The sequence below is a fragment of the Astyanax mexicanus genome, chromosome 9, assembly GCF_023375975.1.
Source record: "Astyanax mexicanus isolate ESR-SI-001 chromosome 9, AstMex3_surface, whole genome shotgun sequence".
Classification (NCBI taxonomy): domain Eukaryota; kingdom Metazoa; phylum Chordata; class Actinopteri; order Characiformes; family Acestrorhamphidae; genus Astyanax; species Astyanax mexicanus.
In genome coordinates this window covers 15,583,841-15,598,642 of record NC_064416.1, presented here as the reverse complement: position 1 = coordinate 15,598,642, position 14,802 = coordinate 15,583,841, and the positions used below count along the sequence as shown (strand labels likewise).

At 38.2% G+C, this 14,802-nt stretch overlaps 1 protein-coding gene across 2 annotated transcripts in view; it reads left to right on the top strand.

Moving 5' to 3' along the window:
- frmd4a (FERM domain containing 4A) overlaps nt 1-14,802 on the top strand; it is a 221,781-nt gene that overhangs the window by 38,299 nt on the left and 168,680 nt on the right. Inside the window, exon 1 of one of the 2 annotated variants that reach the window (XM_022679567.2) lies at nt 974-1,197. The exons of the other annotated variant lie outside the window; for it this stretch is intronic. Coding sequence (XP_022535288.1) covers nt 1,165-1,197 — 33 coding nt within the window. The 5' untranslated portion in view covers nt 974-1,164. Of the gene's footprint in view, nt 1-973; nt 1,198-14,802 lie in introns of those variants that run through there. 2 annotated transcript variants of the gene reach the window in all.

The following is a 14,802-nucleotide window of genomic DNA, read 5'->3' as shown; positions in this document are numbered from 1 at the left end:
GTAAAAAATATGATGAGAGAGAGAGAGAAAGAGAGAGATTGCAATAGAGCACGAAGGAAAGAGAATAGGAGAGAGAAAATAGATAATCAGGAAAAGAGAAAGAGAGAGGGAAAGAGAGGATGAAGGAGAGAAAGAGAGAGAGTTATAGTATGAAAGAGGAAAGAAGAAAAAATAGAAAGAGAAAGGGTTGGATGAAAGGGGTGAAGAAAGAGAGACTGAGAGGATGAGAAGGGGAAAGAAGGGAAAAGATAGAGAGATGGTTGAATTCGGGGTAAGAGAAAGAGAGGGAGAGGATGAGAAGGGAAAGAAGAGAAAAAGATAGAGAGATGGTTGAATTTGGGGTAAGAGAGAGGGAGAACATGGGAAGGGGAAAGAAGAGAAAAAGATAGAGAGATGGTTGAATTTGGGGTAAGAGAGAGGGAGAACATGGGAAGGGGAAAGAAGAGAAAAAGATAGAGAGATGGTTGAATTCGGGGTAAGAGAGAGGGAGAGGATGAGAAGGGAAAGAAGAGAAAAGAGAGAGAGAGAGAGAGAGAGAGAGAGGGAGAGAGGGAGGTAGGGTAAGGTGCTGTGATTCAGGCTGGGGGACTAAAAACCCCACTGATCGTTTGTCAGGCAGAGTGAACAAACATCGCTGCAGGCACACACACACACACACACACACACACACACACACACACACACACACACACACACACACACACACATATATATATAGGGGGAAACAATTGCCCCTTTTTTCTCACAAACAAACACACACACACACACATTGAGTCAACAATCAACACAATGCAATACATTTAACATCAATAGACAACCTACACATGTACACACACACACACACACACACACACACACACACACTCATATATACAGATGCTTGCAGTGAGGCTCCCCGGCGGGGGTGACGTGCTGACGTTGCTGAGAGTGTGTGTGTGTGCGTGTGTGCGTGTGTGCGCGCTCAGAGGCGTGTGTGTCCGGAGCAGCCGGGCTCATCCCTTGCTCTTTCTCTCTCCCTCTCTCTCTGTGAGTGTGTGAGTGAGTGAGTGAGTGAGTGTGAGTGTGTGTGTGGACTGTGCACTGTGCACTGTGGACTGGGAGAGGTACGGGGCGATGACACAGTGAAGGATTTTAGGAGAGGACTGTGGATAAAAAGAGGAAGACATGGAAGGACTGCTGTCTCCCATGCGCACACGGGTAAGTCCTGCGGTTGCCAAGGGAAACGGATAAAATGCTGAAAAGAGTGAGAGAGAGAGAGAGAGAGAGAGAGAGAGAGAGAGTAGGAGAGACAGTGTGTGGATGAGAGTGATAGTATAGTGTGCTTACACAATCCCCTTCTGCCTAGAGACAACACTACAGTAAGGGATGATAGAGACAGAGATGATGGTGAGGATGGTACTGATGAGGAAGATGATGAGGATGATGAGGAGGAAGATGATGAGGATGAGGACAATTATGGAACAAACATGATGCTCAATGTTATTTAATTTTTTCCTGCAGTGTTTTCTTGCTTTAGGAGATAACTGTCAACTTGGCCATCTGATCATCTCTTCTCTTATCTGTGTGTGTGTGTGTGTGTGTGTGTGTGTGTGTGTGTGTGTGTGTGTGTGTGTGTGTGTGTGTGTGTGTGTGTGTGTGTGTGTGTGTGTGGATAAGGATCTCTTCTCCTCTCCCTTTCTTGGCCTGTCTTGGCAGTGTGTTGCATTTTGGGGTACAGTAATGTATACAAGTGTATAATGTATGTAAATATATGCATGTATATATGTAGATATATTGTATTCTGTTAAGTACATAATGAAATATATTTTTGGGGGGTGGGAAATAGGACCACCAGAACCACTGTCAAATCCTGCCAGCTGGAATTGGAATTGAATGTGCAGTATACTATGAAATATATTGTAAATATAAAGACTATGTATAATGTATATTGAAAGTAAGAATTGTAACTAGAAAAGTATACAGTAAGTTATTATAATATTCAGTATATAAATAGATCATGAACTATATTGACATTACAGGAGTGTACAATACACAATTAAGTACTATGTATAAAGACATATACAAATATGTATATGTACACATACAAAAAAATCATATACTAATTGAATTAAATCTTTTAAGTTTTTTTTTATTAGTAGTGTGCACTAACACAAATAAGCACATAATGAATTACAATTACTTATTGCAAGTATAAGAATATATAAAAAAGAAGTATATGATGGAAAAATAATGATTAAGATTATTAAGAAATACATAATTTATGTATATTACACATTATCTATATTACACATTACAGACATTAAATATTTCTTGAAATATTTGTAAATATAAGAATGTATGAAAAATAAATACAAAAGTATAACATTTTGCAAATATATGAATCTGTATGAAGATGTACTGTATATAATAGAAATATAAGAATAAATCAAGATCTATATCCAAAGTATATATTAAAATAAAATATATATATGACCAGTAGCATATGTACATGGTATATGTTTGAATTGTATTATAAGCAGAATTTGAAATAAGAGCATAAGAGCGTATAAAATATAAGAATTACACACATACATGTGTTCTTAGATGTATAAATATATGTACATTTGTGCACATTTAATAAAGTTATATATTGATAATCTGTGGTACACTCAATGTATATTAATGTGGGGAGGGGAATGGGACCACTGAAACCAGTGTCAGACCCTGGCTGCTAGCTGATAAGCTGTAGCTGTAACAGGAATTGGCTGCTTTATGAAGACTGTGTGTGACAGCAGTATTGATTTTATAATGTGTTTATTGAGCTGAGAATGTGGTGGAGGGAGAGACACCTGCAACACCTCCATCACTGAACTGCTCTGACAACAACATGATGTATTGAATTTACTCCATTCAGATATCTACAGCATAGCTACATTTGTTAGATGAATTACTGTAACATAGAATAGTTTGGCTGGGTGAGGGCTGTTAATGTAATAGAATTTGTTCATAGTGAGGATGTTTCACATTGCCCATTATCTGCTGTTCTCTGCTGAAGACAGTGGTTATACAGTATATTGAACTATTGCAACTCAAAGAACCCTTTGTATAAGCTTCAGTTGTTTAATGGGTTTTTAGAATGTTAGAGAGCAGTGTACAACAATGTGGTTCTATTATAGTACCTTTAAATAATGGTTTTATTGACAAGTCAAATAACTCTAACTTGCATGATTTAATGGGTGTATGTCTGGTTAAAGGGTTCTTTAGATTGGTGGACAAACTTCGTTCGTACATTGTTCTAGATCAGGGGTTCTCAACTGGTCTCGGTATATTCAGATAAAGTTAGTAAAAAAAAACTCTCTCTCTTTTTTACCCTAATATAAAAGACGAGTACAAAATCAAATGAACGTTAATTTTCTAAATTTCTATTTTTTTAATGTATTTATTTTTTACTTTTTTATTTTATTTTTGGGTCCCGAACCACCAGTTGAAAAATGCTGTTCTAGATGGTTCTAATCAAATAACCATTTTTACTACTATATAAAACTGGTTCTTTATAGAACTATGGAACATCAATAAACTCTTTGTATGATTCGATGGTTCTTTGCCTGGTTAAAGTTTTTTTTCAGACTGGTGGAATACATATCTCTGCATAGTATCATATTTATAGAGTGATACTTTATTACATGTAAAAAACAAAACTATATACAGCTTAAAGAACAATTTGTATGCTTAAAATGTTCATTGCCTGGTTAAATGCTAATCCTTCAGATTAGTGGACAAAGAGTTATAGAGAGAAATATGGTTTTATAGTGTAGATTTACTAAATTGTTCCATATAGTGGCAAAAATGGTTCCACAGTCATTCAAGTCAAAGAACAATTTTGACTGTACTATACTATAATATCTGACTGTAACTACTATACAGCACACTTTTTGCTTACATATGGATGTAGGGGATTGAGAAGAAATTGAAATGTTTGAGTGCACCCTGTATATAGTATTAGGAGAGCAGCATACATATATATATATATATATATATATATATATATATATCTGTGCAGTTCACCCAGTCCAGAGTATTGGACACGGCAGCAGTGAGTGAGGCTTCAAACTTTAATGCCTAAATAAATATGTATGGAAAATATATATGCAATTGTGTGTGAAAGAGAGAGAGAGAGTGAAAGGTAGTGAGAGGCATCGAGAAAGAGAAAGAGAGGCAACAAGGCTGAAAGTGATTGGACTGATTAATGACCAAGGGGTGCAATTGTATTTCCACAGAGAAATTACCTTTTCCAACACACACCCACACAATACACACACTCTCACACAGATGGAATGTGCTACACTACACTCTGTCTCTCCTCCTCAAGTCCAAGTGTTACCTCATAATTATGCTAAATGATACTCACTGGCACAAATGTCCATAAGCATAGACCTGGAAAAGCTTTTGGCAAGGCGGTGGAGCTGTTTTCTATCAATTCAACCTGCACTGAAAGGGAAGTGATGCATTAAAATTACATTAAATGGCATTATATAGTCACCGCTACAAATTCTTGAAAAGAAATCAGTTTTTTTTAAAGCAACAGTCCATATATTTTAGGTATTTAGAGACATATCTGGTAAGACTGTATAAATTTACAGAGCATGTGGAAAAGAAGAGGTTACGTAAAAATTATATTAGACATTGCAGCAATGGTCGTGCCATCACACTGAAACCATTAATTAAAATATTATGCTTCCTTCTAACTCAAAAATACTACTTATTTCGATTTAAAATGAACCTTAGAGACTGCTGCTTTAAGTGCTCTCATTAAAGATATGAAACTCTGTCAAAAGAGCTGGAGTGATGGTTATTATCTAGAGCTGATCACTGAACATCAATACCATCATTAGCTATTTTAGCAACAGTGGTATCAAGTGTCAGTTCAGCATTTTTATTCTAATCCGTATTTCCCACCTGTACACTGTCCTTGTGCAAAGATACATGCGTACAAGTTTTAAGGTGTTATCTTGTGAGTAAGATTGTTTCTGTTATTTGTTTGTTGTTTGTTGTTTGTCATTTGTTTGTCGGATCAACCCGAGTAGGATGGGTTCCTCTGACTGAGTCTTGGTTCCTTCCAAGGTTTCTTCCTCTTAAAGGGTTTTTTTCCTTGCCACTGTGTCACCACAATAATTGGCATCTCTGTGGTGCTGCCCATAAGAGGCGTCGACCTGTTCTTTTTCTGTTAAGCTGCTTTGTGACGACTTTATAATAAAATAAGAAATAAGGGAGTTTGATTGAGGACTGATAGACATTACATTTCTAAATTAGTTCAGGCATTTAACACACCTCGATCCACAGTGTTACATATGAAGCAGGAATATGTCATAAAAAGATGAAATTAGTAATAAAAAAGTTAGAACTGGCTAGGATTGACCATGTATAAAGACAAATGACTATGGCAGAAATTACATCCACATCCACACGCATATCTTGCTGGTTGGTACAGCATTACTTAGCTTTCATGAGGCATGGCAAATGTCATGAGACACAATACTGATTCTGTTTCACAGCATGTAATTACGACATGTAATATCAGATGATTAGAACATGGTCAGAGAGGATTTTGGAGGAGCCTGTCTTATTTAAACTTTAAGACATTTACTTTGGTTTGCTCTTGATTGGTGAAATGAGTGGATCACCATGGACAGATCCAAAGAGCTCACAGCTCTTAAAAAAAACATGGCTTAAATACTGGAATCTGTACTTGAGATACTGCTGGGATGGAGGAGTGTGTGCATGCATGTGTTAAGAAGAAGAAATCCTCTGCCTTATCCTTTTGCTGATGCAGCACTTGTCAGTGACAGGTCTTCATGTGGAGTCCAGCCAAGCATGAAAGAGATAAAAGAGGAAGAGAGCGATCACTTCTGTGCTGCTTTGTCTTCTGGCACGTAAACATATATCAGAATAATGTAATATTTGTCTTCAGCCATGGCCCAGCGGGGCCAGAAAGCATTCAGCAAGCAAAAAGCTGAATTTAATATTCCGTCTTTTCCCACAGGCTATAAGAACAGCACGATTCTCTGCATAAATAGAGACATTCCTACATAGCTGATGCTAGCTCTTGAAGTTGATGTGTAAGAGTTTGAGCCACTTTGACAGGAGACAGTTTGTGACAGATGCTAATCGAAGTCAAACTCAAACTTAAAAGACATAAATTATTTAATGCTAATGTTTGTTTTGGTGCCAGATATCACAGAAAACCTTCAGAGCTCTTGTGGGGTCCATGCCTCAACAAGTTAAGAGCTTTTTTGCAGCCTCTTAATATTAGCCAAGTGGTTTTAATGATATGGCTGAGTCTAAATTATCGCTGTCCAATGGAATACAAGTATCTCCATTTTTGTCGATTTTCAGTTTACTACATATTTTTAACAAACAAACTGTCCCTTACACAATGGACCAATGGAAACACTTAAAAACTACCTGAAATAAACTCTTTTAACATTGAAAGTTTAGAAGATTTTTTCTCTCTCCTGTAAAGTTGCTGTTTTGGTGATTTGGAGAGGTTTTTGAGTTTTGTTCTTTAATGGACAGCAAAGAAATATTGTATGTATTATCTGTGTTGATGCTTTGAAGAAAAAAAGATCTTGCAAAACCATTTTTAAAACCATATTTTAGTGATTATTGACCTTATTAGGACAAATATATAGTATACACAGCTGGATTCGAATGTTTGTTTTTGTGATGTCAATTGCAAATAAAGCTATATACTGTCTATAGAGTACAGCGTTTCAGCCTAAAGCTGAATCAATCACTCTTTATTTAACCTCAGCCACGACAATACATATACTGTACAGTATATTGCAACCTATAAAAGTAATAAAATGATACATTTAGTAACTTAAATAAATAATAAAATAATAAAATGGATGTTTAACTCAGTCCATTCATATTAAAGTTAAATGAATGCTAAACATTGTTTATATGAGATGCAATACATAATAAAAGATGCCAATTCAGACATAATGACAATGTAATGAGTAATGATAATTAATGATAATGACATAATGATAATGAGTAAAAAGCAATGAAACCCTACTCAAACATTCAATGAACTGCAGGGAAAAGAGCACATTTATGTATAATGTGAAGAAAATATGTGTCCTCTAAGAACATAGTGTTTATAATTCTATATAAGAATATAGAATCACTTCTGTCATTCAGGAGCCTCCAAAATGTCCAATCTGCATAACCTTTAAAGCAAGTCAGCATAAAATTGAATTAAGGAGCATTTCTATTGGTCCATTCAACATGAAAATGTGACATATTGCAAAGAAAGCCAGCCAGATTCACATTATGACAAAATGTGGAATTACAAAATAGGAGATATAAGATTTTTGTGTGAAAGCATCAATATCACTGTCCGAACAGTGGCCTTATTCAGTATGTGTACGAGTGAGAATATATATATATATATATATAGCCAGCCTTGCTCACACTCACACTCTCATATAGTAATGTATGGATATAGGTCACTGGATCACAAACATGCCAGCAGGAACCTCTTGGTACTAGCCTACATATACACGTGCTCTGGCTCCTACATACACACACAAACATACACACACATACATGTGTATATACACACGTGTACGGTCTCTTTCTGCTCTTTCTGTGGAGGGAGTAGAAAGAGGTTGATTCCTATCAGTTCCTTTAGTCTCAGTGTAGATCAATGAGTGTTATCTAGGATTATGAATGTCAGAGCCTTTGAGACAGCGAATGAGGAACAGAAAGAGTGTGTGTGTGCGTGTGTGTGTGTGTGTGATTGGAGCTGATCGTTATCTGAGATTAGGGATGGCAGTGTTATCTGTCCGATTCTAATTCTTTTCGATCATTACTGCAGCCCAGGGTTCTGTCTGACACATCAATGCAATCAACTCTACTGAGCTACCTGTGTTCCTCACCATGAGAGTGTGTGTGTGTGTGTGTGTTTATGTGCGGTTAAGAGGGTGGGTGGGTGGATGTGTGTGTGTGTGTGTGTGGACTCCAGCATCATTAGTGTGAGGGTCTCAGTGGTGAGCTGTCCTGCAGCTGTCCACGCTAACTCTAGCAGATGGACCCATTAACTCAGACAGAGAGAGCCAGGCGCACTCAGCCAGACTACCAACCCCTACCTCTCTTTCGCTTGCTCTCTCTTTTCCTCTCTCTCTCTCTCTCTTCGCTTTATACTTTTTACCTCTCTTTTTCCATTGCCCCTTTTCTATCTTTCTATCCTTTTTTTCTTTTAGCTTTGTAGTATTTCACTCTTATTTTCCTCTCTTTCTCTCTCTCTTCTCTACTTTGACTATCTATTTATATACTTTTCTTTCTTTTTCTACATTTTTTCTAAATAACTGCATATTTCTGTCACTTTTTTTATCCCTTCAGTCTTCCTTTCTCTATTTCCATCTGTTTTCTGTCTTTTTCTCTACCTATGACTTTCTTTTCTAACTTTTTCATTTTTAATCCACTTTCTTTTTACCCCTCTCTCTTTCACATTCTCTATTTTCATCTACATTTCTTGTTGCCACCCCTTTATTTCTTTAACTGTAATTCACACAGTTTTTACTTCTCCTTTTTTTAAAGTAATTATCCCTCTACTTCCATTTATACTCCTTTCTTTCATTTCTAGCTCATTTTCTCTTTTGGTTTTATCCAAGTATCTATTTTTACCCTTTCCTTTTTCATTCTTTCTCAGTTCCCATTAAACTCATTTATCATATTTTTTTAACTCTAATTCTAGTTACCTTTCTATCTTTAAATGTTTATTCTCTCTGCTTTCCCTTATAACTATACCTCTCTTTTTACCTCATGTCTTTTTTGAATCTTTATTTGCCTCTCTTTTCTGTATTTTGTATTAGTCTCTCTTATTGTTTCCTTTTTTTAAACCCACACCTCTTTGGGCCTTCCTTGCTTTATATGCACACTTTTGACTCTTTTTTCTTCTTTTACAAATTTTTCTCTGTTAACTGTATACCACTCTCTCTCTCTCTTTTGTCGCATCGCATCCCCCTCCCTCTGGCACGGCTGTCTGTTAATTAACCGTAAAGAAAACAGTTGTTGTTATGATGGTAGTCCAGGTCAAGACAAGAGCAAACCCTCAGCGAAGTCAGGACCTGCTGATTAAATTAGCAAATAATGAAAAATTACCTCCTCCAATCTCCTCTCTCTCTCTCTCTCTCTCTCTCACTCTCTCTCTCTCTCTCTCTCAAGTGAAGCATGGCTGGCAGGTGGTTGCCATATTGGCTGCAGGATTGGTGAACTGCATCTCCCAGCTGTCCCAGCTTGTTCCAGTGATGAATATTTGAACAGATTAGAGGCCGGGGTCAGTCAGCAGCCCCATCACAGGGCAGCAATCAGAAAGTGTTTATTAGGTCAGATAACAGGAACACCAGGGATTACCGGGAGCACGAGCAGGAGGGATCTACTGTAATTGTGTGTTTATGAGGGGGATGTCTGTAAAAACCATCAGGTCATAACCTGTCTTCCAGTCTGTTCCAGCTTTTTTCTATAAACCGAAGAAATGCTGCCACACTGCTGCATCTTTCATGATCCAGTTTTTGAAGTGTTGTTAATGACCTTCAGTGAATTCCGTCCCAGCCACATTACATCAATCACTACAAAGTCATAAAGACCAAGCCAAAAACATGGCTAGCTTTCACGTATTTTGCATATTAAACACCCGGCAGATGTACATCCTATGTCCAAATATTTGTGGAAACCTCTTCTAAAGAGCTCATTTAGCTACATTAATTTGCAACCATTGCCGGCACAGATGCACAAATGCACACACAGCTTGCCTAGTACATGCATTGAAGCACTGCCAACGGAAAAGGACTTTCTGTAGCAGACAAATATGAACCTATTATTTTCATCATGTTTAATGGCAGGCATGGGCTAGATGGGCATAAAGCCCCAAGCATTGAGCCATGGAGCTGTGGAACTGTGTTCTCTGGAATGATGGTGCTTCATCCAATACTTTTGGGATTGGTTGGGAATTTGGGGAGAAGATGGGGTGGTGATCATCCAACATCCTGATATAACTAATGCACCTGTCACCAAATGCAGTCAGAGCTTCTCAGCAGTGCTATAAAATCCAGTAGACAGCCTACCCTGTATAGTAGATACATGTACTCAGACAAAAGCAGTATTAAGTAATTTATAATTTCCTTGATTCCTTGATTGAACCTTATAATAATAACTTTAAAGAGCCACAAATGAGGTTATGACCCAAATCTGGTAGATTGGTAGTTTCAAAAAGCACAGTTTTTCAGTTAGCCATCTAAATTAAGTCCAAATTTGAGGACTGTCCAATAGCAACATGTCTCACTTTTTTGACAGGGGTGGGGTCTACATATTAAGCAGCAAGTAAACAGTCAATTATTGAAGTGAATATTTTGAAAGCAGGAAAAATAAGAACGTAAGAATCTGAGACACTTTGACAAGAACCTGTTTGGACCATTATCTAGTCGACTGTGTCAGAAGAACATCTTCAAAACATAAGACGGGTCTTGTTTGTGAAGTTTCCCCAATATGCAGTGGTCAGCACCTACCAAAATTGCTTCAAGAAGGTACAAACAAGTGATTCTGCTTGGGACAAGGTTGTGGTTGAGCATCCAAGGCTCACCACTGATGCTTATGAAGATCCTAGATACTACCTCACAACTTATAGAAGGTAAAGGATCTAGTGTTAAACTTATTCTTGGTGTCAGATACCACAGAACATCTTCAATACCTCTTGTGGGTCGATGCCTAGATAGGCCAGAGCCAACCTCCACCCTGGCTTGTTCAGTAGCTCCTTTTAGAAAGTCACCATGGTGTTACCATGGTGATAATGAGAAGCATTCAAATAGCGACCAGGCACATAGTCAGCCAAGCAACAGGGGGTCCTGACAGATTGCTTGCAATGAGGGCAATTTACCTACCACCTTCCTGGAGGGCTTTAACTCACACCGGAGGTGGAGATGAGGTCAGAGCATGAGAGAGTGAGGCTTCTGCAGAGCTGCAGTGCTGAGTACTGTGGTGTTTAGAAAGAGCATGGTATTATTTGCCACACTGATTCTCCAGGTATCATTATAATGAATGCATTTGGCTATAAATCTATCTATTACCCTATCTATTTACACCTTGCCTACAGCATTCAGCATTGAGCTGTGAAACAGAAGAGGTGTGCTCTGCTCTCTGGAATGATGGTGCTCCATCCAATACATTTGGGATGATGTAAGGAGTTGAAGATGAGGTGGGGTCATGATCATCCAACATCCTTTCCTCATTAACACTCTTGTTGCTGAATGTAATCAATACTTTTGTCCATAAAGTGTAATCTGTTCTACTCTCAATTAGGGCTGCAATGATTAATCAATATAATCGTCAACGTTTATTTTTTTAATTTGTCGACTACCAATTTAATTGTCGACTAATCTTTCATTTGTAACAGTCCTGCATTACACAAATTGCTGGGGACACAAACGCAATGGGAGATGGGTAAATGGCTCACTCACACAGATTACAATCAACTCAATTTTTGTCTCCAAAAGTGCCCAAACACAACAGCTTACATATTCCCATGTTCCCACATGTTTTTTTCCATGTTTAAACAACAACTAGACATTTACATGCTGTTTAAATCTCATGTTCAGTTGTCTATTGTGTTTAGAGATGGAGAACATGGTAGAAATAATCAATGACTTATCGACTCGAAAAGTAATTATCAGATTAGTCGACTACCAGAATAATAATTGGTTACAGCTCTAGTCTCACTGAATCAAACTATTATGATCAAGAAACCAAAACATCTGGAAAAAGAGACGAACCTAAGAATCTGATTGACTTTGACAAGGGGCCCAATGTTACACGGCAACACCACTTCAGCTATGTGGGAAAAGTCTTGTGGCCAGTGTGCTAATGCTGCTGATGCAATGTGGTTCGACTTATTTTACTAGCATGCTAACACAGTATTAGCATTGTGGGACAAGCTAGTATGCTTGTTGCTATGTTGGATGAGCCCAGTTGGCACCATCCTAACACAGCAGTAGCAATTAGCGGTGGGCAGATTGATTTAAAATATTGATAGTATTGATACTAATGTTGGTATTTATGGGTATTTATCGATACTTGTGGGATGAGATCGATTCTTAGCCTCTTAGACTTTCACTGTAACTGAAAAATAGATATGCTACCTACAAAAAGATATTGTTATGCCTCAAACCTGAAATATGAATATAGGTGAATAAATATTTTATGTCAACTGTCAAAGGAACATTAGGGATTTTTTTTTTGTTAAATGCAAATGAAGATTACGACCCCAAAAGGGAAATTTAAGTTTTAAGTTTTCTATAAACATTTCTAAGTTACCTTATAAAAGTATTTGTATGTGCCTGAAAACTATGTCCTGTTTTATTATCATCAAAAGCGTGATTATTTAAAGGAAACTATTCACTTAATAAATTATGGTACATTGTTCTCCCCTTCACAAAGGTAGATGGGGGTAGTAAAATGTATCAGTATTGTTATCAGTATCGGCAATACTGGCCCTGTATTTACTTGGTATTGGATTGATACCAAATTTCAGACAGCTCTAGTAACAATACTGAACTAGACCGGTAGCTGACATGCTATGTAAGCCACAAGGCTGGTAGCTGGCATTAAAACTCACATATTTTCATTTAATAAGTATGCTCTGTTTGCTTCATAGAAAAACACAAAATATAAAAGTAGCACAAGGTTACAGCAAAGTGCAGCACACCAGCATGTGCAGATTCCAGCAGTGTGAAAATGAAAATGTAGTCATGTTATTTATTTATTTATATTTTTGTCATATTGCTTACCCGTAAGGTGTGCTGCCTGATTTGGCTGTTACCGGCTCTTTCTGGACCTCGCACACTCACTCACCCCCTACAGCAATGCTCTGCTGATGCTGGCGGTTGCCATGGGAACGCAGGGATTCCGTCATCGCCTCAGCTGAGACAGTTTCACGCTGGGACGTGATGATTTAACTGCCGTGTCTTCACTGACGCCCCTCACTTCATCACCTCCTCATGTGTGCATAAGTGCGCACAGGCCAATCAGATCACCCAACACTGTGGGGGGATTTTGGGGTCTGTATCATAGAAAGGTCAAGAGCATCTGCACTTAGAGGCACAGGACAGATTTTAGATGTTAGCTGTTAGTGTTTGTATGTGTGTGTGTGTGTGTGTGTGTGTGTGTTAGTTATGTTAAGAATGCAGGCCTTGCTTCAGGGTGAGGGAATGCGGTGTGTCTGTCACTAGCAATGATGCGTTCTATCAAGCACAGAGACAGAGGACACGGTGTACCGACCCATGAGACACCCATTAAAGGAACCAGGAGTGTTTCATCACTCACAGTGCTTATCAGAATACACACACACTTACACACACACACACACACACACACACACACACACACACACACACACACACATACTAATGTCACCTTATGCAGCTTTCCTCCTTTCCTCCCTTTTTATTAGACTCTACTGGATTTTTATTATTATGGTTGCACATTGCAAAGCAACACCCAAGTAACATCAAACTATCCACACGAGATACTACAGAAACTGCCTGGCAACCACCTAACAACTATTGAATGCAACATATCAACACCTTTGCGTACTACAGCATCCACTTTGCAACACAATAGAACACCATAGCAACCACTTAGGAAACCATAGCAATTGTCTAGCTACTTCCTAGCAATACCCTAGCAACCATCAAGCAGCACCATAGCTACTACCTTGCATCACGATTGCATCCATCTTAGATGCATCTATTAACACCATAACAACAAACTACTGTCACCACAGTGACCACCTATCAACAATTTAGCAACTACCTGGTATTTCCTAGCAAGTTTCTAGCAACAACCTTGCAACACCCTCGCAGTCACTAAGCAACACCATGGCAACCTCTTGGGATATACAGTAATAGTATCCACTTAGCAATACTTCTGGAATACAGAGGATGCAACACACCTATCTCATTTAGCCCAATCCTATGGCCTTTTCAGCTAGGTTTCAACCAAAATGAAAGGTGTCAAACAGCGTGAACCATGGTTCTGACCAAAATTTGATTCAATTGAAACAAATCAATTGAAACATAGTCTGGTTTATTTGCTGTGTAAAAAAATCTATCTTTGTTGGTTCAGACTTTTAAACCAGTTGCAGGATGTTATGGACGGAAATTGTTATCACTTAAACAATAGAAGAAGAAAAAGAAACCAGTGTAATGCTGCAATCTGTTATGCTGTGCACACATCACACAGCACTGTGGGTGCAATAAATTATGGTGGTGATTCTGTATCTACTGTAACTGTAGATTAATCATTATTTATAAACAGAAATGAAAAGGAATACATGGGTAATCTGCTATGCTCCTTCTGCTGCATGATGCGCAGGCACATGAAGGAGATCAGTCTCTGGCAGGGAGGCCGAATGCGTCACAACACCTCGGAAGGCAACTTGCTGAACTGACAACATGCTGATGTCCTGTGCACGCACATCTACAGACCAATCAAGATCAAATATATACATAACAAAATGCTTCTTTAGTACATTTACTGCTAAGTGCAGTGTGAAACCAAAATAAACCAAATCTAATATGGAATGTATACAGTGTTAACTAACACATGAGCCTTGGTTCAGACTTTAGTTCACACTTTCAGGATTGAAACCGACCCCTAACATTCTAACTTAACCATAATGTGACCACCAAGCAACACTGCAGCAACCTCCTGGGATACCACAGTGCTTAAACAGCACAACCATGCACACCCTTTTCCTTTAGGAAT